The following is a 24,114-nucleotide window of genomic DNA, read 5'->3' as shown; positions in this document are numbered from 1 at the left end:
GTGAAATTTGTAGACTTCAAAGCCCCTGAGGAACATTTGAGGAAAATAAATGTTTATTTTGTATACTTTGACATCCTCAACTGGTGTCGGCAGCTTGGCAGAAGTCAGTTATTTATACCCCCTCAGAACTGGATTCAAAATAATAAACATCGATGCGAAGAGCAGGCACTGTGAATCAGCTTTTAAGTGCCGCGTGGAAGACAATGTTTCTAAAAGATCCATGTTAGAGAAAACAATTAGAGGTAGCATTTTGATTTTTTTTTTGGTGCTTCTCCTCTCCCCTGTTCCCCCTCCTGGGATATGCTAGTTGCCCCGTATCACTTCATTTTCTCCTTAGAAAAGCGATGCATCCCACACAGCAGTGTGGTGAGAGTGAGGTGGCTTGCATCCCTCAGATTTGGACCATGGGATATCACTGTTTCTTTTCCATTGGATTATGTTTCTAAACCCAAACATCCGTGTACAACAGCACTCTTGTGCCTGTTGGCTTCTCTGCCTTCCTTCTACTGAGGCCACAATCTTCATTTTTAATGAGCTCCTGAGATAAAAACCTTCTGTATGTTTGAAAGGCAGAAAAGAATAAGAGCAACCCTTTTTAAAGTTCAAATGAAAACTTAAATTTTTACTTGGAGTTCTCTCTGCTGTGATTATCTACTGATTTGGTATGACCTTCTCTTCTGTCTGGACTGAAACATTGAAGGTTCTTGTGAAACTTCATGTGAGGCTTCAAATTGACAAGGAGGATGTAAAACTCCATGGCATTAAACTCATCCTTTTTTCTATTCCTTTTTGACAAATCTCTATTGGCTACTGAATCAGATGGGACAAAAGAGACGATGCTAGGTAGGCTGAACCTAGCAGTTTAACTGTGTGCCTGGCTCTCTACATTTTTAGCAGAAAATAAACACTGATGTTTTTGTAAAGTTTGTTCATGTTTGCTATTTTTATTCAGAGTTACAAAATATTGCATACTATAAAATAATATGTGAAATAGTGTATTAATTACATCCATGTTTATTCATGCGTAAGATTAAATAATTTTAAATCTAAAACTGAAAATAATAACATATCAAGGTCCTCTGAAATCCACATTTCCTTACTGGTTATCTATAAGTGTAAAGTGGTCTCAAAATGTATTGTCTAATTTATAATATTAATTTATGTTGCAGGCCAGTGTAACCATCAACCCAAGCCTTGCTTCCACATTATCGTTGTAGAATATTTTATTCTTAACTTTTCTCCTCTTGTCCAGTTTAGCTCACTGTTCTTACAAAATTTCCATATCACTACATTTGAATTGTTGATGAAATTACTGTTCAGTGTTTCTAGATCTCTCCATTTTGGTCAAATCTTGCTTTGAAAAATTTAATCTTTGTTTTCCTGCTTAAACTAAAAGATAGTTTTTTATTTTAAGTTTGAAAACATTTGATTTTTTTCTTTTGCCTAAGAATTTGATCATAACTTAATCTCTCAGTAAATAGTTATAAGTAATATTTTAGAAAGGTTGTAGGCTGAAAGTATCGCATATACAGGCTTGTAAATATGTCATCTTGGAAAGGCATTGATTCAGCTGGTCACCAAAAGAGTGAGCAAATCACTTGTGTTCTAGACCTTCATTGACATGCCAGTGGCATGAAGATGATGGCTTCAGATTTCCGTGTAAGTATTGCAGCTTTCCCTGAGTAAGAAAACAGTTCTGTGATCATCGAATCGGATTCAAAGATGCAAAACAACATGAAAACAAAGCTCAGGATGAAAATGAATGAAAATAAGCTCAATTCCTGCTTTAGACAAACTTTCGTTCTCCATCAAATCTGCAGAATCCTATCCATGGGAGAGTTTGGGTCCCATTAGGCATTTCTGTCTGGTGCAGGAGTTCCCAATTTCTGAAATATCTTAAGTCTGTGTGTGCCTGGGCTGTTTAGGTTTAACTCACAGATTAATTTTAACAGTTTCTCACAAATTGTGTACAAGTGTTGCATTTATAGTTGCAAATACGTAGAAGAATGTTTGTGTTGCAGTAGCACCTCGAGGTGTTAAACAGGTGGCAGCTTGTCCTGGTGTGTGATGTAGAGAACATTGGGTTTTGCCTTGAAAATTTTCTGACTTAAATTTAACAAGGATCTACCGTACTATGAACAGTATTCACTATCTACAGTCCTGCTTTAATGAAATCTGTGCCTAATCTTGTCAGTTCAAAGCATTTTAGTGCCATTTTTAAAAGGAATTAATACATTTATAAGAGATGCTTGAAGATTGTGTTTGTAGAAAACCAGACCTGTAGCCTTCCAAGTGAGCTTGTTAGGGAGCAATTGGCTGCAATTTACTGCAGAAATAAAATGTTCCATGGGTTTTTCCTTTGTGGTTATCATGTAAACTTGATACTTTTGCTTTGTGGCAGTCTTGTGAGGCTGGTACTGTGGATACCATGCCTTGTACTGGACCTGTGTAAGTAAACATTGCTTTCTTGATGCTTATCTTTATTTCAGAGTTCTTAAGGTGATTGTAATTTTTTGCCACCAGACATCTGTAAGAACAAGTAAGAGATCTGTTGGCAAACACCTGGATCTACTTTATCTTGCTTTGGGGCAGAGGTTTCTTAGGTCATGATGGAATGTGTTGCCCCAAGGTTGAGCCAGTGAGGTCTCCTAAGTAACATCATTAAGGTGATCTGTTCTTTGTCAAATGCTTGGGTTTAATTATGGTAAAGAGAAGAGAGTGCAGTGGCTAACAAAATGCTGTTTCCAATTTCTTGAAAGGGTTGAATATGTGTTTCAAAACCAGGGAAAATGAAATTGTGTCTAAGATGCTGACAGCTATGTAGATTGGGAACCTTTTTCCTCTTGTTTATTGTTGCATCCCAAGCCACGGTTATGACAGCAATCCCAAAATAAGGCATTTGTAAAGCATAAAGTTCTTTTGTAGTACATTTCAGTTAGATTTTACCTTGTCTTGTCCAAACCCTTCACTTCACCTTTGTCCTTTACCAAGAAAAAATCTTTAACCTCTCTGCTTTTTTTTTTTTTTATTTCTTATTTACTGGTTTGCATTTCAGAGTTGCTGTGGAGATTGTTGTTAGAAATGTCATTGGTGGCTGTGTGATAAGGAAAGTGTAACCTACCAAGGGCTTCAGTAAAAGGTTTCTCCCTCTCTCAACATAAATTTTACAGGCAGTTGAGAATAGAGACTGTAAAACCTTCAATCTGGGCAAATACAAGAAAGAGAAGGGCAGAGCAGCAGTTGTTCTGCTCTGGGCACATATGGAAAGAGACCTCTTGGTAAAGAAGATCAAATTATATGTGTTTGAAATAAGTATAATGATATGCCTGAAGTTTGACAGCAGTTTAGACAAAACCTCTTTCCATATATCTGAATCATCAAATAATGACCTCACAGGAGTGTAAACAACACAGTTCAAAGCCGGTAACTCTGAACTCTTGAGTTCTTGAGGTTATAACCTGCCTGCTCGGCAGCTCTCACACAAGCAGCTTGGATGCTCCTACAGTGGTTATACTGTGGGGGAAAAGGAAAGAGGCATAGTAATTCTTTAGTATACCTCTTCTGTAATCTGTCTGTTTTAAGTTGCCTAGAGAAATGTGAATGAAACACATAGCTCAGTCCCAGATATCTGCATTTCAGCTATGTTGTGGAAGGCAGGATTGCATTATTGTATTGTAAGATATGTTCTAATTTTAAAGGATACTTTTTTTTAATTTTGAGAGTTCTACACTGTGCAGGGCATCAACAAGGTCCTAAGAGCAGGACTGAGGGCTTTTCAGCTATGCAAAAACTAAGCCTGACAGTTCTTGAACACTGTATATCTCTGCATCTCATGAAAGACAGAATGGAGTTGGACAAGATACAAAGGCAGAAGAGGTCGTGACTTCAGTTTGGAGAGGAGAAGGGAGAGAGAAATGAGGTTTTCAAAGTCATGAAGGCAGTGGATTTATGTGTGTGTGGAACTGTTGTTCATTGAATTCTGCAACAGGAGAGCTAAAACCTGAAATTTCTAGTTAAAACAAGTAGCTTGGCATAAAGCTGATAAAAGAAAGTTCATTTCTTTGTACAGTGGATAATGAACTTTCAAAAGCAGGTGCCACAGGCAGGCATGGGAGCAGACAGTACCATTAGATTCAAAATGGGATTAGAGAAATTCATGGACTGCAATTCCCTGCACAGATGCTAACTGGACTTGACAAGGATGTGCCCACCAACATCCCTCCTACAATTCTGGATGCCGAGGAAGCCAGAGAGAGAACTTAACAGGAGGTGACCAGGTTTGCTTGGGCTTCCTCTTGTCATCGTCAGAGATAGGATGCTGGGGTAAATAATCATTGGTCTGACTGTAGCTTAATGTGGTTTAAAATAATTAATGGATTAGTGTTCACCTCTAAATATGGCTGTGTTGATCTCAATAGAAAAGACAAAGAATAAATGTCCTAGAGAGGTTATCCTCTTGCTAGGATGTGTTAAGCCAGAAGTACTGGATTTGATATGATACACATCTTATAGACAAGATAATTTACCAACTGGGCATGCATTCCAAGGAGCTTTGGAGTCACTGAAACTCTACTGGGGCAGAAAACTGCCCCATATCTGTTGACCTAGACCTTACATGCTGTGCTTGTAAAAATCTGCACCAGTGGAGGTGACCCACTGTTGAATGGCTGCTATGATGGCATCGTTGCTAGGATAATGTTTCCCATGCAGTCCTTCTTTCTTCAGCCTGGACAGATGGAAATCAGAAGGTGCCAAATCTGGAATATTATATGCATGTGGTAGGACAGTCCAGCCAAGATTGGCTGTGTGCTCCATGGTCTTCAAACTGGTATGAGGCCTAGTGTTATTATGTTGCAAGAGCAAGGTTGTCTTCTTCACTGTCCTGACCCTGTAAGTTCAAACCTTCAGCTTAGTAAGCATTGTGATGTCGTGGTCAGAGTTGATGATTTGTCTGGGTTCCAGGAAATCCAGAAGGATCATGCCTTTCCTATCCCAAAAGACACTTTACTTGCTGAGGGCTGTGCCTTGAACTTTTTCTTCAATGCGGAATTCCCTTGTCACCACTCCATGGACTGCTGTTTTGACTCTGGCTTAGAGTGATGACTCCACATCCTGTCACTGTTAATGATGTGATCCAGGAAACAAGTCACTTTCAGCCTCATGTTGGTTCAGTAGGTCCTGACAAACTTGCATACGGTGCTCTTTCTACTCCTGTGTGAGTATTTGTGGGACCTACCTGGCACAAACTTTGCAGTATCCCAACAATTCAACCGTTGTTTTCAGTGAGGCCAATATTCAGCTCTGTACACAGTTCCCTGGTCATAATCTGCCAGTTCACACAGATGATCTGATTGAGGTGCTCAATCAGCATGTCAGTTGTGTGATGTGACAGCTGTGTACGGCCATATAAAACATGGCTTACCTTTCACATCAGTGTCACTACTGTTGAATGCACCACACTTTTCTTACATCCACCATTTGGTCTCCATAAACGTTCAGCATACATTGATGAATGTCAGTGAGTGCAAATTTTTCCACACAGAGGAATTAAATGGCATATCTTTGCATCATATGCACTTCCCTGCCAGATGCCATTCATCAGACTGCCCCTCCACTGCCATCTGTCACACGACAACAGAACATAATGAAATACTGTTGGGAAGATTCAACCTTCCCAACTTTCCCGACTGCCATGCCACCAATATCTGCCTCTGATGTTGTGGACTGCCATAATAAAACAGGATGCATAACTTTCAGAGCAGCCCTTGTAATCTTCAGTAGCAGTTGCATTACTTGTCATAGCAGAAGAGTCCATCCTGATATCTATCTATTTTCTGTTAGTTTTCCAGCTGGTAGTTAATGAAGTGCTTCTCATTTTCTTATTGTGTTATGTGACTAGTCACCTATAACATCAGGTATTACTGTCATTCATTAAGTAGACAGCTAATTAGTTAAGATACGATGGAAAAAGCAAACATTAGTTCCACAGCAGCTTGTGTGCATTCACACCAGGGCTCATCAGTCAAGAACTGTTCACTAATAGAAGGATGACTGAATGTGTCTGAATAACTGGTGTGAATCACAAATAGCAGGAGATATGCAGAATAACAAGAATTACAAATGGCTGTTAAAAGGCCACTTGCAAAGAGCTTTCCAAGAAAATGAACATAATAAATACATAACTCACCTTCTGCTAAGACTCATTAGTAAAGGTGACTTGTTCAAGGCCTGGTAGTTGAATTTATTTATGCTGACTATCAGTGTTATTTTGTAGTAGCTGCAGTTATCATGGAGTACTGTTTCACTCAAACAGGTGACCAGCAGATTGAGACTTTCAATAGTGTCAGGTTCTAAGAGTTTTCAGCATTGTAGTCATTATAATTTGTGACTACCAGGAACTTTATATAATAAGCTGAAATGCTAGAGGTATATGAGAAGCTTCTAATAACAGTAAGAGGCCTGGTTTCTGGAACAGTGCAATTTTATTTCCCGCCTATAAATATGATTGTGTTGATCTCAACAGAGATAACAAAGAATGGAAGTCCTGGAGAGGCTATTTCTCCTGCTCATCAGAAGACATGCAGGGATTGTGGTTTATGTGGGGAGAACAGTCTGAAATTTTTGTTACAGAACAAAGTATCAATGTAAACATGAGGGACAAGTTTTCAAAGCATCAGCTTAGGAGCTCTGAAAGTAAATCTTAATGCATTATGGGGAAACTCAGTAACAAATTAATTACAAAAATTACATTTCATATGGGACTTTTCCTGATAACGTTGTGTTTTAAAGCTATTCAAATTATTGTTTGCAAATTGAATGATAGATAATGAGCATAAATATCCAATTTACTAATTACAATGCTAATATGTCATTAACATCCAATTTTGTTAGCACTTAGGAATGATACTTGATTTTGGTTTCTTATCAGTGAGTTTGCATTTATTGGTACTAATGAAGCACAAAAGATCCTGATGTGATTTTTTCCTCTGAAGATTTTTCTGAAAAACAGTGTTATTCTCATACTTATTCTTTTCTCCTCCATAGCTGATAGCAAGTGTAGAGTCCTGCACCTGGGTAGGAATAACTGCATGCATCAGTACAGGTTATGGGATGACTGGCTGGAAAGGAGCTTTGCAGAGAAGGACTGAGGTGGCCTGGAGGACAGCAGGTTGTCCATGAGCCAGCAGTGTGCCCTTGTGGTCGAGAAGGCCAGTGACATCCTGGGGTTCATGAAGAAGAGCATAGCCAGGAGGTCCTGGAAGGTAATATTCCCCCTCCACTCTGCTCAGGCGAGGCCACGTTTAGAATACTGTGTCCTGGTCTCCCCAGTTCAAGAGAGATAGAACTACTAGAGAATGTCCAAGAGAGGGCTGCAAGGGTGACTGGGGCCTGGAGTGTCTTCTATATGAGGAAAGGCTGAGAGATCTGGTACTGTTCAGCCTGGAGAAGAGATGAATGAAAGGAGATCTTAGCAGTGCTTATAAATATCAAACAGGCAGGAGTCAAGTGAATGGGGTCAGGCTCTTTTGGTGGTGCCCAGTGGCAAGACAAGGGGTAACAGGCACAAGCTGGAATATAGAAAGTTCCATACAAACATGAGGAAAAACATATTTACTTTGAGAGTTACTGGGCAGTGGAACAGACTGCCCAGAGAGGTTGCAGAGTCTCCTTTTCTGGAGATATTCACAACCTGCCTGGACTCTTTCTTATGTAACCTACTCTAGGGAACCTGCTTTAGCAAGGGGTTGGACTCGATGGTCTTCCAACCCTTATGATTCTATGGTTCTGTGAAACACAGTCATTTAGAGATTAAAGAGTTTCTTAATTGAAGCCAAGTACACTTTTAATTAAATAAGCCTTTTTGTATTTCACATGCAAAACTGTACTCTTCACAGTTCCAAATATTTTTTTTTCCTTTCCTTTTATGTTTGTGGTATTGGAAGTGTAGCTTAGGTCAAGGTGACACTGCAGTGTTAGCTTTGCTTAATTCCTGACTCCTTGTATTTTCATGGCTTGGGGGGGGGGAAGAGAAGATCTGGTTTTGTCTAAGACTGCATTTTAAACAAAATACTCTGTTTCTCAGGATAAAGATCACTCATACAGAGCTTGCAACTACCCAATACATATAAATCTTAGCTTTGGCTTAGCAGGCTACATGGCTATATACTGCTTTGGGGCATATTAGCATTTATTTTTTCCGCACGGAAGGTCAGTTCTCCATATAGCAGTTTACATATTTTTAGAGCTGATTTAGTCATCTGTAGTAGCTGAGTACCTTTTTGTAGGTAACCTCTTCTGTTCCTCTATCCCTGTTTTTTTGTTTGTTTGTTTGTTTTTTGATTGGTTTTAGCTTTTCTTACTATTATATTATTTTTAGGGTTAAACAAATTCTTGGATTACAACACTGGGATGATAATTAGCCTGCTCATAGGAAGATAAAAGTAAGGAAGGGAACAAGATGTGAACAGAAGAAACACCTGACAAAAGACAGTGTGACCCATATTTGAGTATTAGTGAAAAGTGTACATGCTTTCTTTAATTGTATTTACACCTTCTATATTTCAGGCAGATTCCAGTTTCTAAAACTGAAGACCCTAAATTACATTCATACTACGAGTAGAAGCACAGCACTTAATAATTTCCTCATGAAAATATGAGCTCATATTCTGTGCAGTGCATTTGTAGTGAAAAAGCCAAAGAAATAAACCAACTAATGCCTGGTGTGACCTTGTTCAATATTCTATATGAGCAAGGAACTTATACAAGGAATCAAGGAAGCTTAGAGATCTGCCTTCTGGGTCTGGCTCATATGTCATTAAAGCTATCTATAAAGATAAGGATATCAGCTTTTTGAATACTAGTTTTTCAAATACCTGTAATAAGTAGTTCGTATGTCCTTCCTTCTCCTCAGAAAAGCAAATATGCAAGTTGTATTAAGCTTTTACGTTTTTTTTTATTTGTTAGGCTTCCAGTTAAACTGAACCTAGCTTGCTTGCTATCTGTATTCATAAGGGCTAGAAGCAAATCCTAGCTTAAATAAAACTATTAATTTAAAAGTCATCTTGCTGTCAGTACAGATGACTCAGATTTATTTTCTCTGTATGTCTCTGCTGTGTTAAAACTCATAAAAATGTGTTGTTATATAAATTAGTTTAATCTTGTTGAATATTCATTAACATGTATGGAGATAATCCCATTTAGGCAACTCAGTACATTCACTTGAATGTTTTTTTCACTTGCTATATGACTTATGTTGTTACGTCTTGTTCATTTTAAACTATGTCCATCATATTCTACAAGGCTTCCATTAAGAAAACATAGCTATTGAAATGTATTTCCATTACCTTTAATTACTCCTAGTATGAAATAAACTAGTTTATTTTTTCTTAAAGTGGCAAACAATTTTCTTGACCAAAGTTTTAACCCTGCCCACATTGCCTAACTCAAACCCTCTGTCAGTAAATGGAATGGGATGGAGATAGAGACGGAGATGGAGGTATGTGGGCTCATTTACCCCATCAGAGCTGTAGGCAAGACCTAGTAGCTGAATAATTGACTTGTGGGTGGCCTGGCTCTCCTTGCACAATGCTTGGTCACAACCCCTGTCTCTCTGCCTGGCATGACTCCCTAATTCATCTGTCTTTACTTACCACCCAGTTCAGCCAGGGAAGTCAATAAAATCCTGTCTTTTGCAAATGTTCCTGTCTTTAAGAGAAGCATGAAGGGATAGGGGCTGCAGCTGTTGGCAGTGGTTTGTGATTTGTATCTGGAGAGATCTCTCCCTCCTGTTGTCAAAATGCTAACAAGTGTTTCCACAACAGAGTAATGGCTGTTTTAGATGGTGCATGTAAATAAAATGGAATCATCGGGGCTACTGAAAAATTGGCAGATACAGTGCTTACTTATCTTGAGTAGATTAAGACTGTTTCTTCCTTTTAGATAACTGTAATCTGAAAATTTCATTCACTTAGTGAAAAATTTGTTTCCTTTTCGTCAACAGCTAATAAAATTCACAGCCATTTGAATGTAAGTCCAACTTGTAAGGAAAGAAAACAAATCAATCAATCAACAACAACAGCAAATATCCAGAATGAACACCCACCCACTCTTTTTGGGTAAATACAATCTTTCATTTGAGTTTAGATTCAGTTGTACATACAGGTAGCAATTGAATACGAGTACTTCTGTGAATCTAAATGGCAAAGCTTTTCACCTCAAAGAACAAAAGTAGAGTTTGGGAAGTTTTGACTTAATTTTCTTAGCCACATGTAATGAATTCCATGAAGAATTATATCCAAAGTGAGCAACTTCTGGCTTCTAGAAATACTATTTTTTATTATTGTGGATTTTGCAGTGTTTGGGAAATGAAATAATTAAGAGACATGAACCGAAGATGAAATTTTTTCTTTCATCACTGATTGCTTATGGATTGCAGTAATACTTATTGCTTTAATTATACTGCCCTTTCATATTCAGATAAGAATGGAAAGAAAGGTGTTTTTTTCTTTCTTTCTTTCTTTTTTTTTTTTTTTTTAATTCTGTAACTGAACTTACTTTTTAACCTACTACAACCAGGCAACGATAATGCAGGATCTGTTTCTGGTCTTTCTTATCACAAACATTTGAGCTGCTTGGAAAAAAGGTATTCCTTTTATACCACAGCTTTCCTAGTAATGAGTCTCCTTAAGCTTATGTTTAGGAGTAGAAAGTTTTCATTTTAGAAATATGGGTCACAGATATTGAATAGTTTACACAGAAGCTACTGGCAAGTCATTCAGATGTTGACAGGGTGGAGATGTCTGTTGGCAGTGTACTTTTATTCTTGAGCTTGAGTTTACTGTTTAGCTGGAATATTGCGTATGTTGTAGTTGTTTTAGTGGCTACTCACCATCTCTTAATGAGGTGTCAGTTGAAAAAATGGCTTCATATTGTCTCTTCCTCTTTGGGTACCCCTTAGCCAATGGCACACTCGCAGGTCTTAAGAATGACTGTATAGATACTGTACGGGTTCAACCTTGCTTTGCTTCAGGTGACTGTCAGTCCACCTATGTGCTTGTAACACAGCTACTATTTAAATATCTCACAAACTCCTCTGAACCTGACTTCTCAGTTTTTTTTTTTTTTTTTTTTTCCCCAAAGGGACCTTTTTAATGAAGGTTATATTGCACTAAATAATCTGTTAGAGAGGTCAGCAGCTGTGAGTGATGTGCTCTGAATTTATGGTTGCCCTACTTTATCAGGGGAATGGGAGGAGGGTAATCTAGAAAGAGGCTGCCCTGAGGCTACCTGCTGTAGTTCCTGTGCTTGGGAAACCTCTGGTGTTGGGCAGCACAATGACAGGTCAGATTAGAAGTGCTGTGTGACTGTTTGGGTGGTGGTACTGCCCAGAAGTGTCTTGTGTTTGAGTAGGATTTTTGCCAGGTATGGTGCTTGTCTGATTTAAAGAGCCCAAGTTCTTGTTGAAAGTGGGGTGTGTTTTTATGCTGGATTTGAATGCTGCCTAAATCACAGTCAGTTTATTTTCACATCTATATCTGCTCACTTAGCCATGGTTTAGAAGGTCACTATATTCCCCATTTATTCATACTGATCAGGTCTCAGATATCAAATGTGAAGATTCTGTCTCTTACTGTCACAAGCCTTTTGAACTCTGCAGCACCACAGACCCCATTGACTTCCAAATGCAAGTGACCAGCTGTGCCCTACGTTTATGGCCACGAAACAGAGACAAAGTGTGACCCTGAGCTTCAGTAGGGATTTGCATATTCTATTAACTTCTTCCATGCACTGCTCCTTTTGCATTCCACATGGCCTTTCCTGTTGGAGAACAAGGTGTTTGGAGAACTGCAGTATGTATGCAGGCAAGAACTATTTAACAAGGTTTAATCAGGACCAGTAAAATGAAGCCAACAGTAATACAGGTCCCAGTGGAAAGTCATGAAACATTGCCCAGTACTCTAGGAAAAGGGAAACTCTGTTTTGTCCTCTACGTGCTGTTGCATGGTGCAAGCAGTTTGTTATGGACATGGTCTGGATCTGCCAGACTGGACAGTGAGGTGACGCTGAGCTTAGCTCAGATCGCGTCCTGCTGTTGCTTTTGCACCTTATCTTTCCTCCTCGTCCTCCAAGCACAGGCAGCTAGGAGAAGCCACCCGGCAGGCCAAGTGACTGAAGGTCCATTCTTAACGTCTGCTTGGAACACCCCTAGCTTTGTCCTAACCTGTCTTGTTCTAGCATGTCATGTTGCCCAAATTTGTGATGGTGCTTTCTCTTGCATTGAATAAGCATCTCTGAAGAAGCAATCTGTGGGACTGGAGAGCTTCTCTGCATCTTCAGTATAAATACAATTAATGTTACATTTATGTTGTCTGTATTTGAACAAAAAAGCAAATGATTTTTTGCTGCTAGCATGAGCTTGCTCCTACAGACAGTGAATAATCTGAAGCCATAAAGCGTCTAACATTTTAAAAGACCGTTCTTTGCTACTGCACAAAATCCAAGCACTGAAGCCATTGGGCTTGGATAGCTGAGGAAAAGAAGATTAGAGTAGTTGGGCATAACAAAGAGTCACAAATAAATGAATTCATTCCAGTAAGTGTTCAAGCAGCTGTAGATTTCATATCTAGTTCTAAAAAATCCATGTGGAGTTCTTTCTGTTCTGAATTTTAAATGTATGCCCAAATACAGTCTCTTCTAATGAATAAAATAACTATTTTTCTTCTTCTTTGAACTGTTTTCCTGATACTGTTCACTTTTCAACCTTGTGAACAGACTTCCTTTGTTTGCTCTGGCTGTATACAGTGGCAGAATTGGACAACAGAAGTCTCTCAAAATCTCAAACGGCTCTTCCCTTGCTACATTTATTTTTCAGCTCATTGCTCTGCTCTTTGCAGAGCTAGAATCAAATGTGGTTTGCTTATTTGGTCTCCCTCAAGCAGCATTTCAATCTGTCATATACATATGTGCTAGACACACAAACCTTGGTGCTAAAACTTAACCCAGTATCTGAGCCCTCAATTTAATGGGGGGAAAAGTGGAGAACTCATTGTGTGTGTTTGGGGTCCTTTAGTATAAAAGACACTTGGAAGTCTGAGTGTTACTAATCTAACGGATGCCCGGAGGCTTACTGTGCCTTCAGATCTCTTATAAGTTACCTGAGTTTAACAGTTCAACAGTTAGCACTTACATCTGGCACAGCGGGACTGCTTTAGCTATTTTTTAAAACTGGTCAGGTGTTCTACATTCATATGAAATCTTCTGGTGTTCAGTTCTGTAGACCTTGAAGACCTCATGTACAAATTGCCTCTGACATCAGAAGCTGCTTGCAACGCAAGCTTTTGTGCAAATAGGGGGATCTTCGATGTTGGTAACAAATGGAGATTTTTGTGTACGCAACTGAAGAGAAGTAACGCTTAGTATGCTACGGTAGCATTAAGAATGTAAGGGCTGTTTGTTTTCAGAAATGCTAGGACAAATTCATGAAATGTCTCATTCTAAATTGTATTAATTAAAACATGCTCATCCTTCAGCTGAATGTTCCCAGATGCTTCATTTCTGAGTGCTTCCACATATCCATTTTCCTTGCCATTCTCATAAATTCACAAAGAGGGGTATTTCTCAGTGGCCATGCAAACAGCTGTGCAGAGAAGCTGGCTGGTCAGCTGGGAGCCAGGGCCAGGCCAGAAACTGGGGCGCTGCAATTGTGCTAAGAGGTTATGCAGGAATATTCCCTCAAGTTTGCCTTTGCCAGTATGGTTGTTTGATTTCTAGATGGTATGCACTTGTGTGAGTAAGAATACTGGCAGAATAAATGCATGTTTGTTAGCTGAGGAGCGTGTGGACATGCTTTATCTAGTCAGTAGCTGGATTTACTTAATTTTGCTCTTATCAGTTAATAACTTGTGCTTTCCAGAGTGTGAACCTAGGCACAGAAAAATGCCCACAAACAAGGTTATTTCCCTGTACTGGTGGTTCATTAAGTGCATGTGTTATAATAGAAAAAAGTAAACATGGAAATACTCCTGCTTTTATTCCGCTAGTTAAAATTCCTACAAATACTGAAATGTTCCTAATCTGAAAACCTGCCAAACCTGGGGAAAGTCCTGACCTGTGTCCTGTTGAGAATGATGGTTCTGAGGCCCCCTGTGGTGTGAGGAGGCAGCCACAGCTGTGCTGGTTGAGCAGCACGGGAGAGGAGCGGTGCTGAGCAGAGCAGCAAGCCCTACAAATGCTGCATGGCTGTGGCCACAATGGTCCTGAGATCTCTTACTGATGCTACAATGCACACTGCAGAAACATCAGATCTCACTGCAGTGTGCTGAATCCTGTAGGTACTGCCAGCTGTACCATATGTCTGAGCATTTTGGAGTCATAATTTGGTTCTTTTTAGGTTGATTTGATAAGGAAAATGGCTTACAAGGTGGGGCTGCAAGTCTTTTCTCCCCTCTCTATCCCTCACCTTCTATTTTCCAATGACCTTTGTTGTATAACTTCAGCTACATTTTTTAAAGGAACAGAAGTCTCCTTAGGTGTTACATTCCTACAATGATATAAAAATTAGTGATTAGACGTAGGAGAGACCCACACAGTGTTTGATGCAAGGAAAGACATGAGGCTAGCAGCTGCCCATCCTACTTCTCTCCCTTGCCCAGCCAGGCATGAAGGCCACAGATGGAAGAGAATCCTATTGCAGTACAAAGTGCTGGGGACGGAGCAATAACTTTGGTTTCCATGGCACAGAAAATGTTATAGGGATGCATTGGAGACTCTGAGGAGATAAAGAGAAACTTCAGCTTTGCCAGTCCTGGGTTTGAGGAGAGGAAGACAAGGATATGGAGGCAGCTCAGTCCTTTTGGTCTGCAGATGGGTATTAAGAAGTGTTTTGTAGGAACAGAAGACAGGACAGTTGCTCACTTTTCCAACAATGGTATTTATCCACTATGAGACATCATCCCATCTTGTTAAGAGGACAGTATTTGCACAATCTAATCAGTTTTCTGTGAATTTGCAATATGCAAATACTCTAATTTAACGGGCTCTGTCTAATTTTTCACACCACCATTTATCAAGTTGTTTTCCTGATCTTTAGATGTAACTTCGGAAAGTACAACACAACGTAACAACACAACTGAAAGTAATGGTGCCATGCTGATGGGTCATTTTTGTAAACAGAAGGTTTTGGGCTCCACATGGAAAAAACTACTGCAGTTCTCATCTCTCCAACATGAAGTGCAAAAATTCCTTGTATTGAATTTCTTTAGTTTTTATTTTCTATAGGGTATCTAGTAGCTAAATACTTCAATTTCATGTTGGCTTTGTTACTTAGCTTGTATAGAAACAAAGTCCTGAAATATCAGTTTAAGTTTCAGACTGTTGCTGAAAATTGAAAATTGGCCAAGTTATAAATCTTTCCAAAAAAACTAGAAGGACAGTTTTTGGAATATGATGAACAAATGTGTCAACATTTGAGAGCCATTTTGGAAAGAATTATCTGCGATGGATATTTTCGAGTCCCAGGTGATTCTTCCTTCTCTGTCTCCAGATTCATATGGAAACCGAAAGCTGAAGTGTGTAAAAGAGGTGGTTCAAAAGTGGAAGTAGTTTATCCCCTGTCCCATAGGGTGGTTAATAAACCTGTTAGATTAGCTAGTTAATTTTTCTTTCCTTTTAATCCACTGACTTCACTTCCATGGGTTCTGCTTTTTCTTTGTGAGAAACAGCTGATCCTTACTTAACTACTTTTCCTATGACATTTACAATTGCAGAGATCACATTTGTATCTCCTCTGTAATTGGAGAATGTTCTAGATTTCATCTCAAGTGCAGCTTACTTTGTCATAGTACAAAATGTAGGTGTTCATTATGGGAAATGCACTTCACTTAAATAGTTTTGCTGTTTCTGTAAGACAGTTGTGCCGAGTTACGCATGTGCTGGAGACACTTTTTAAGTACTTTCTTCCTACTCAAAAATTTTTTAATAAGTTTTTGTCAGTAAAATATGTAGGTCGTAGTCTGTCTTCATTTTAAATAATGTGCTTAAATACACTGTGAGGACACTTAAATATTTGTGTACACATTTATATGTTAACATTAAATATTACTTGAATTGTGTACAATAGGGAAGGTGTAATAAAACATGCAATAAGAGGTAATTTCAGGTAAATTTAATTCTTATACTGGAGTAAATGATGCAGTCCACTTATATTAACAGAGTTATCTCTGAGAGGTTTCGGTTTTACTTACAGTTGTGTTCTTTATTCCGGACCTGCATGACTGGTTTACACTTCTCTTGTGTCTAATAGGTGCCTGTTTGGACTTCTTAAAGTCGTTAAATGTAGGAACGTAGTTCAGTATGTTATGTAATCCAATATTGTGTTTTGATCCAGTACTATACAGCACAGTGTGCTACCAAAGAGTAAAAAAAAATTTTTGTCAAACTTGCTTTCTCAATGCAAAAATCTAGAGTTTCCCTTCTGTTTATATCCATAAAAGTGAGAAATAAACGAGAGGCAAGACTTTCTTTAGCATGAACTTTTCTCCGTGAATGAAGGCAGTAAATTTGAATCTAGTCATGTACACTTCAGTGCTTCTCAGCTAGCCTGCTCTAGGCTATCCCTTACTCTGGTGGGGGTTGGACTGTGATGCTCAGCACATCTGCTGAACTTGGGAATCTTTTTGTGGAGGTTGAAGAAGCAGAGCTAATTTCTGGATCTCAGCTGGATTTGGAGAGGGGGTGCGGACGTGAATTACTAGCTAATTTCTTGTATCTTCTAGATTCTTACTAATCTTCCTGAACAAATTAGGGTTGTTCTGCAAATGCTCATGTCTGGGATACTTAGTACATCAGCAACACTTAAATCAAACAGGGTGTCCATGGGAAACAGCAGAGCAGCATCTTCCACCTTCAGTCACATCCAGCCTGAAATTATGTCTGTTGATAATCAAGAAGGCCTCTTTTTGTTTAGTACTGGCTTTATGCTGCCAGAAGCAGTCTGGAGTGAGTGAAATTAAGTCAGGTTATTCCCTAGTGATGTTAAGCAAAATATCTATGTTATAGCATGATGAATACGTTGTAAATTGGCTAAGTGATAAAATACTTTTTTTTTTTAAATACTATTTTTTTTTTAATTGCAGACTAATATATCTCCTTATGCTGCGTTAGCTGCTGTGCAGATTTTAAAGAGGACAGTTATTAGGTGACTGACTGTCTTTCTTCATGTGTCAATCTCCTTATGTATCTTATGTGGATTGTTATTTATTTATCTTTTCTTCCCCAGGAATCTGAGATGAGAATAGCTAGATGCTGATGATCTTTGACACAGTTGCTCTCTTATGTATGCTGACAGGTAAGCATGCCTAACTAATTTGGTAAAGAAGTCATTTAAGTTTCATCTCATTTCTCTATCTTTTTATTTCCTATGGTAAGTTTCTCAGACTTTTCCTCAGATTTTAGTACTACAAAATTGTTAAAACTGAGAAGGATTTGCAGCTTAACAGCAGTCTGTAGTGAAGAAGGTTGGGAGAGTGTGTTAACTTCCATCATCAGTTGTGGAAGCCCTCTTCTTCCTCCTGCTGAATATACTTTAAATCTGGACCTGCAAGTAGACTAATGTTATGATACTTCTCGTATTAGATGTATTGAAACACCATTTTTCCATACGTAGTTTTTGGTGAGTTCATTGTAAATTTTGCAATTAATGTTAGATTTGCATAAAGAATTTCAGGATTTTTGTACTGTAATGCCCTCATCATACATGAGGTGAGAACTGATGGACTGTGGAGTCAGTGTAGAGCCTCTCCTAACACAGCACAAACTCATCCCTTGTGTCTTTTTTGCCTTATTTATATGCTGCATTTCCAGTGTTTTCTATCCAAACAGGCTTCTATACTTGGTGTATTTCTTTCCTGTTACATTTACATTTTTTTCCTCTTTTTTGTGATTCTTTATAAACACTATTTAAAAAGTTTTGGTAGTACCTGGAGACTTCTTACTATCTTTCTATAGAAGAGTTTCTTAAACTAGAATTACTTTATTGGCTTACCATCCAGTCATTACAAAATAAATAGAAAATTTAAACTCAGAAATCAGAAAATGAGAACAAAAAGTACAGTGATTTCAAATTATGTTTCCTTTGGTAAAGCCTGTATGATCTGGAAACTAAAAAACTCATTTTCTTCGTGATAAAGAGAAAGTGAAGGCGCCTTCTTTCACATTGCTGTTGCAGATGACTTTGTTAATGCACGCTATGAACGTAGATCAGAGATAAGATAGCAGTATGGTTTCACACTGATAGACAGCCCTAACAATATCTCTGTTTGAGCACTGGAAGGTGAATGAAAATATTAAAATTATGTAAAAACAGTGGAAAGGATTGCTAAAAGTGCATGGTGGCACTGTTTTGATTTAGAGGAGCAGTCTGTAGAAATGAAAAGAGGAGAAAAATATTTAAAAAAATGCTGTGTACCTCAAGGGGACAGCACAACAAAAAATGTCTAGCTTATCAGGCATTTAAGCACTGACTATTTGTGTCTGCGGCTACTGACGATATCAGAGATAAATACCAATGCTGATGAGAAGGGAAACAGAACAAAAACAGGTACAGAAACTTAGATTTTTATTTTTATATATATATATATGTATGTATATATAGATATTGTGTTGAGTTGTTATGACTAATTGTGTTTTATTGACAGAAGGGTGTGAGCAAGATTCCAGTTGTGGCTAGGAGTATTTCAAATGTCAAATTGGTCATTAGTACATGGTATGATCAAAATAATCCACCAGAGCCTGATAAGAAATGTATACATTTGTATAGAAAGCAGAATTGAGAAAGTGTGGGGCTGAGATGAAATATTTGAATGATTTCTAAGAATAGGAAAATAAACTTAAATCTCTCAATTTTAAAATTGCTTAGTGCTGCTAGCTATTTGAGGGAAATAGATATCATCAGCATATGGCTGAATTGCTTTTCTTACAAGTCTGAAGCATAAAAACAACAGTTACTGAAACCTACCTTTGATAAAAACACATTTTAAAACACAGATATGATGGGAAAGAGTAGCACATTTCAAAATACAGATCTGATTGGTGAGGCCTTTGCTTACCTTTTTTTTTTTCTTTAATGTCACTCTTTTCTATTTGCATTCATTGCAGTCACAGTCACTGCAGATGTGAAAAGCAGACATTCATCACTGAGCACGATGTTTCACTGTGAGAGCCAACAGTGACAGTGATGTTTGGCATGGGCTGTAAACACTCTTCTGCTCTTTACGTGCTCGGATTTATGAAAGGGAACTTACAGGATCCTAGTGCCATGGCTCTCTTAAAAATATTACTATAGGTCTTGTATTGTTGCACGTACCACACTTTGGGTTAATTGCTACTGTTACTATAATATACATAATATTGCAGTATTATATGCATATTCAGTTCTTTTTAATGTAGCACATCTTCATTTTGAGTGTACTTTTTCTGAGTGTGATTAATGAGTCTTGCCCGGGCCAGAGGTTAGGGGATACAGCCCTGTGCCCCAGATGCTGTTGCTGTAAGAGCTGTCTTATGGGAGAAGGAGGTGATTTGAGGCTCATCCTGCCTTTCTTCTTCTGCTGAGACAGCAGAAGTAGCTCTGGTGCCCAACAAGCCCTTCTTTGCAATGAAAAGCAAGCACTAATGGTGGGAAATTCAACTGCCAGGCATATTAATAGCTGCAAGTTTGTGATGAGGGAGAACAGAACCTGATTACTTATCTGTTGAGTGGGAAGTTAGCAGGCATCCCAAAATCTCCTAAAATAAATCGAAAGAGGAGCTGGTGGGTGTCTTGACCTGAGAGAAGGACCAGAGGCATGCCTAAATTATGAAGTAATGGTGGAAGCACGTAAGAAATAAATTAATTTCTGTTGTGTTTCCAGTACCACAGAAGTGTATGATCACTCATAATTTGATGTTGAGAAAAAATTTGGAGGAGTTGAGGCCTGGGGAGAACTAGTGGTGGCAAGAATGAAATCTCTGAAAGGTAGAACAAATAACATGCGTGGAAGAATATGAAGCAGAGATGAGACCTAATGACAAATCTCTTTTTAATGCTCATTTCCTTTAAAAATGTGAATTGAGAAAAATATGTCTGGTCTCATTGCTTTATATTAATGCTAAAGAGGAGGGCTTTTCCACTCTGCCTCTGCTGCCTTCGTTTTTGTAAGCAGCAAGGCAGAGAGGGGTCCAGTAAATCCAATTAATGGGTATGTCCTGAAGGATTTAGTTCACATGATGGGCTTAATTATTTCCTTCCCTGCACAGCTGCCTTACATGGTAAGCAGAGCTGCCTAGATGTCATTCTTTTATAATGAGGTGAGGAATAGGTACCTCTGACAGCTTCAAGAGCAACATTAGTAAATGAGCTTTGCACTGAAATTGTTAAGATTAGCAATACATGTGGGACTATTTGAACAGTAAAATAGAAAGGCGTGGAGTAAAGTCTGTGTATCAGGGTCCAGCCTCAAGTTTAATAGTGAAATAGGAGTTCTTTCAAGCACTGTATTCCTGAACATTGCTGCTCCTCATTTCCAGAGAAGGGCAGTCCCATGCAAGTGGCCACTGCAAAGGACTGTGATATCCTACATCATCAGCTGCTCAGTGTTTGTGGAAGATTAAGTGAGAACTTCTACAATTTACCTACTTATGGCAGAAAGTGACAGTTATATGCCTGGAATTCAAGACAGTTTTTTGGTAGGAATATTTTATGCCATAGTTCAGTCAGGATGTTTTAAAGTTCCTTTATATTCAGTTTGCATTTCTTGATTAGGGTGTGATAATTTTCCAGGCTGGAATCTTCGAAGTATGTTATCTTTAATTATAAATGGTAATGAATTCACTTAATCAGGTCTTACAGAAGTACAATCAACACAAAATATAGTCAATTAGAAATAATTAATTTAAAGCGTTTCTAGTTCTCCAAAAGCCTCATTTTAGGACGTGCATTACCTGTGAGCAAATTAGAGACCTACACAAACAAGAGGAAATCATGCTCTGTAAAGAAATCACTGTAAATGTTGTAAACAAATCAAGAACTTTTTGATGATACTGGAATTTATCTGGGTCTCTGTTGTAAATTATAGATTGAACTGTTCAATGATAATTTTTTCTTTGATGTCCCCTTAAAAAGCACAAGAAAGGAATATACTACCAAGAATACATCTAAAAGCCAGTGTGCATTTGTACAGTTAAAAAATTGTAGGAATGAGTATATTTTGCAGCATGCTAATGTGTGAGACTGTACTGATTGCAAAGCATGTGATTGCTTAGATATTAACTTGCAGGAAGTTTTTGGATTGCAGAACTAAGCCATATTTGTAGGTTAATCTTCTGGTTGGATATTAACCGTTACAGCTCTGTTTAAATGCAAAATGCAGAAGAAAATGTTGTGTTTTGCATTTAGCCTCAGAAAGCGGAGCAGGTCCAGAGGAAGGCCACTATGATGATCAGGGGTCTGGAGCATGTCTCATATGGAGAAAGGTTGAGGGAACTGGGCTTGTTTAGCTTGGAGAAGAGAAGGCTCCAGGGAGACCTCATTGTGGCCTTCCAATGTTTGAAGGGAGCATATAAACAGGAGGTGGTATATTTGTTTACAAGGGTGGACAGTGATAGTACAAGGGGGAATGGTTTTGAACTAAGACAGGGTAGGTTCAGGTTAGATATTAGGAGGGAGTTCTTCAAGAGGGGGTGGTGACACTGGAGCAGGTTGCCCAAGGATGTTGTGGATGCCCTATCCCTGGAGGCACTCAAGGCCAGGCTGGATGTGGCTCTGGGACGCCTTGTCTAGTGGTTGGCGACCCACGTAGCAAGGGGGTTGAAACTAGATGATCATTATGGTCCTTTTCAACCCAGGCTATTCTATGATTCTATGAAAGACTAACCTATCCATACAGTTGGCATGGTTGCCAGTATTGGTTCTAAACTTAGTCCTGGCCTGGCCCTTCTTAGTAAGGTCAAATTTCTGTAAAAGATTTGGTCATGGCTCTGTTACATGCAACAGTAAAAGGGCAAAATGAACTTATTTTTGGAACCAGTATTTCTTTCTTCATATAAACAGTGAGTTGCAGGAATGCTATGGGACTGCCCATGGGAGGGAACTATTTGAGTGGTCATGGACAGGTAGAAAGAATGAAGAAATGATTTCCTCTGTTCTTGCCCCATAATTTGAACAATGCAAAAATACCAAAGGCTTCAAAATGTTTGAGAATGTACATTAGCTGTACATTTACATAAACCTGAAGTGAAAGAGAATCTTCACCTTTTAGCTAAAAAAACAAATCATGTGATTTTTTTTTTGTTGTTTGGGACATTGAAATATTTATACTGAAATGGATACCATAGTGATCTTAGTATAAAGACAATTTTCCTTGAGGTGAGCGGGTACAAAACTTGATGAGACCAAATGGAGAAGTGAGCATCAACTGGCATATACCCGTAGGAAAGCCAGACTCTGTGCAACACTGCTTAGCAGGAGACAACAGGTAGAAGGTGAAGCAAGTTCAGACTCAGTATGATGAAAATCTTTTTCCCCATGAGGACAGTCAGTGAGGGGAAGAGGTTGCTCAGAGAGGTCACACCATTTCCAACCTTGGAGGTGTTCAAGACAGGCATAGATAACACTGTTATCTGCCTGAGAAGATCTCACAGCTGAGCCAGCTGGGTAGGAGTTTGGACTAGAGAGCTTCAGAGGCCCTTCCAAACCGAAAGACAGGATGATTCTGTGACACAGCATAGAATCCTCTCCTCATTCTGTTTGTGGAAGCTGATATTTGTCTTGGTTTTGTGTTGAGAGAGGAGCACTTCAGAAAAATGAACATGTGAGATGCTGAACTATTGTGGTACTTTGATGTGGAGAGTTTGTAGCTCTTGGTTGGAGACATTCATGGTTTCTGTCTTAGATTGGAGTGCACACTCCAAATCAAAGTACTGTAAGCAGTTATTGAGGCTGATTTGACATGCTTTTTATTTTTAATGCCAAGTTTGAAAATACTCCTGGTGTTTAGGTTGTGTATGCTCAAAGAATTTGTTATGAATTTGTCTGTGTTCTTAAATGTTTTTATCTTATACGTGTGTTTTTGTTTTCATGTTTTGGTATGCTACTTAAAAATGTGCATCTCATCCTCATTTTTTTCTTGCCTAAGAATTTATCTTTTATTTTTTGCCTTCAGTAAACAGATCAACAATTGCAGGAAGTCACTGAGGAAAACTGGTTGTTTTCATTAGTTCTATTGTGTCTTGATAGTCTAAATTTTGGTCAAATATTACTAGGTAAAAATTAATCTCTTTACTATGAGCTGAATCAAAATCTTAAAGGTCAAGAGAATAATTTAATTCTCAGTTGTTCTACAGAATCTCTGTGCTGCCTGGATCATCTTGCAGATCATTTAACCTTTCTGAGCACGCAGATATTTTTCCCCAGACTGCCATCACCATTATTGCTCATATACACAATCATAAAAAATGAACTCACACTTGCTTGAAAAGCCTGGAGGACAGGGTAAAGCCCAACATATGCTTACCTTGTAGTGGAAAATAAGCAAGCAAGATGCAGATAAGGTCAGCAGAGTTCCTCTTTCAAAATTTCCTTTGAAAGATTCAGGTAGCTTTTTCTGCAATTAGAAGGGAGGAATCTGAGATCATCTTGAGACCATCTGCCACCAGGATGGGGGGGATGCTTGCTGTAGACTTACACAGATGAGTGCAGATAGTGAGGATACAGCACATGGCTTTGCTTACACTGGAGGCTGGCTGAGCTGGTCACCTGCCCTAGTTCTACAGTGTGTGCATCCTTTCTGGGTCACCATGTGTTTGTTGTTTCTCTCTTGGTTAGAAAAAGAAGTTCAGTCGAAAACAACAAGGTGGTTCCTTCTGCTTTTCTTCCTTGCTCTCTGTCTTGTGATCTTGAGGTTAGGGCTTTTTTTCTGCTCAGCTATCCAGAAATCAAGGCAGCAATTGAACTAGAACCCTATTTGCCTAATATATTGTCTCTTGCTCTTGTGAGTATACTTCCCGATGTTGGTGAAAAGCAATAGTCAGAAGCACACCTGCGTTTGCTCAGCTGCTCTTGATCTGAGGCTTCTGGACCCT

The 24,114-nt window shown here is 38.7% G+C and overlaps 1 protein-coding gene and 1 long non-coding RNA gene across 12 annotated transcripts in view; one reads left to right on the top strand and one right to left on the bottom strand.

Moving 5' to 3' along the window:
* SHANK2 (SH3 and multiple ankyrin repeat domains 2) overlaps positions 1 to 24,114 on the top strand; it is a 343,211-nt gene that overhangs the window by 8,688 nt on the left and 310,409 nt on the right. For 8 of the 11 annotated variants that reach the window (XM_015286884.4, XM_015286880.4, XM_040701782.2 and 5 more), the window contains one exon: positions 17,276 to 17,344. The exons of the other annotated variants lie outside the window; for them this stretch is intronic. In XM_015286884.4, coding sequence (XP_015142370.3) covers positions 17,331 to 17,344 — 14 coding nt within the window. In that variant the 5' untranslated portion in view covers positions 17,276 to 17,330. The remainder of the gene's footprint in view (positions 1 to 17,275; positions 17,345 to 24,114) is intronic. 11 annotated transcript variants of the gene reach the window in all.
* Positions 1,438 to 23,776, bottom strand: LOC121113265. Its single transcript, XR_005860405.1, has 2 exons — positions 23,547 to 23,776; positions 1,438 to 7,440 (listed from the first exon to the last, which is right to left on the bottom strand). It is a non-coding gene; the product is annotated as an uncharacterized LOC121113265 (long non-coding RNA).

This window comes from Gallus gallus, chromosome 5 (assembly GCF_016699485.2).
Source record: "Gallus gallus isolate bGalGal1 chromosome 5, bGalGal1.mat.broiler.GRCg7b, whole genome shotgun sequence".
Classification (NCBI taxonomy): Eukaryota; Metazoa; Chordata; class Aves; order Galliformes; family Phasianidae; genus Gallus; species Gallus gallus.
This window is presented reverse-complemented; position numbering and strand designations above follow the sequence as displayed.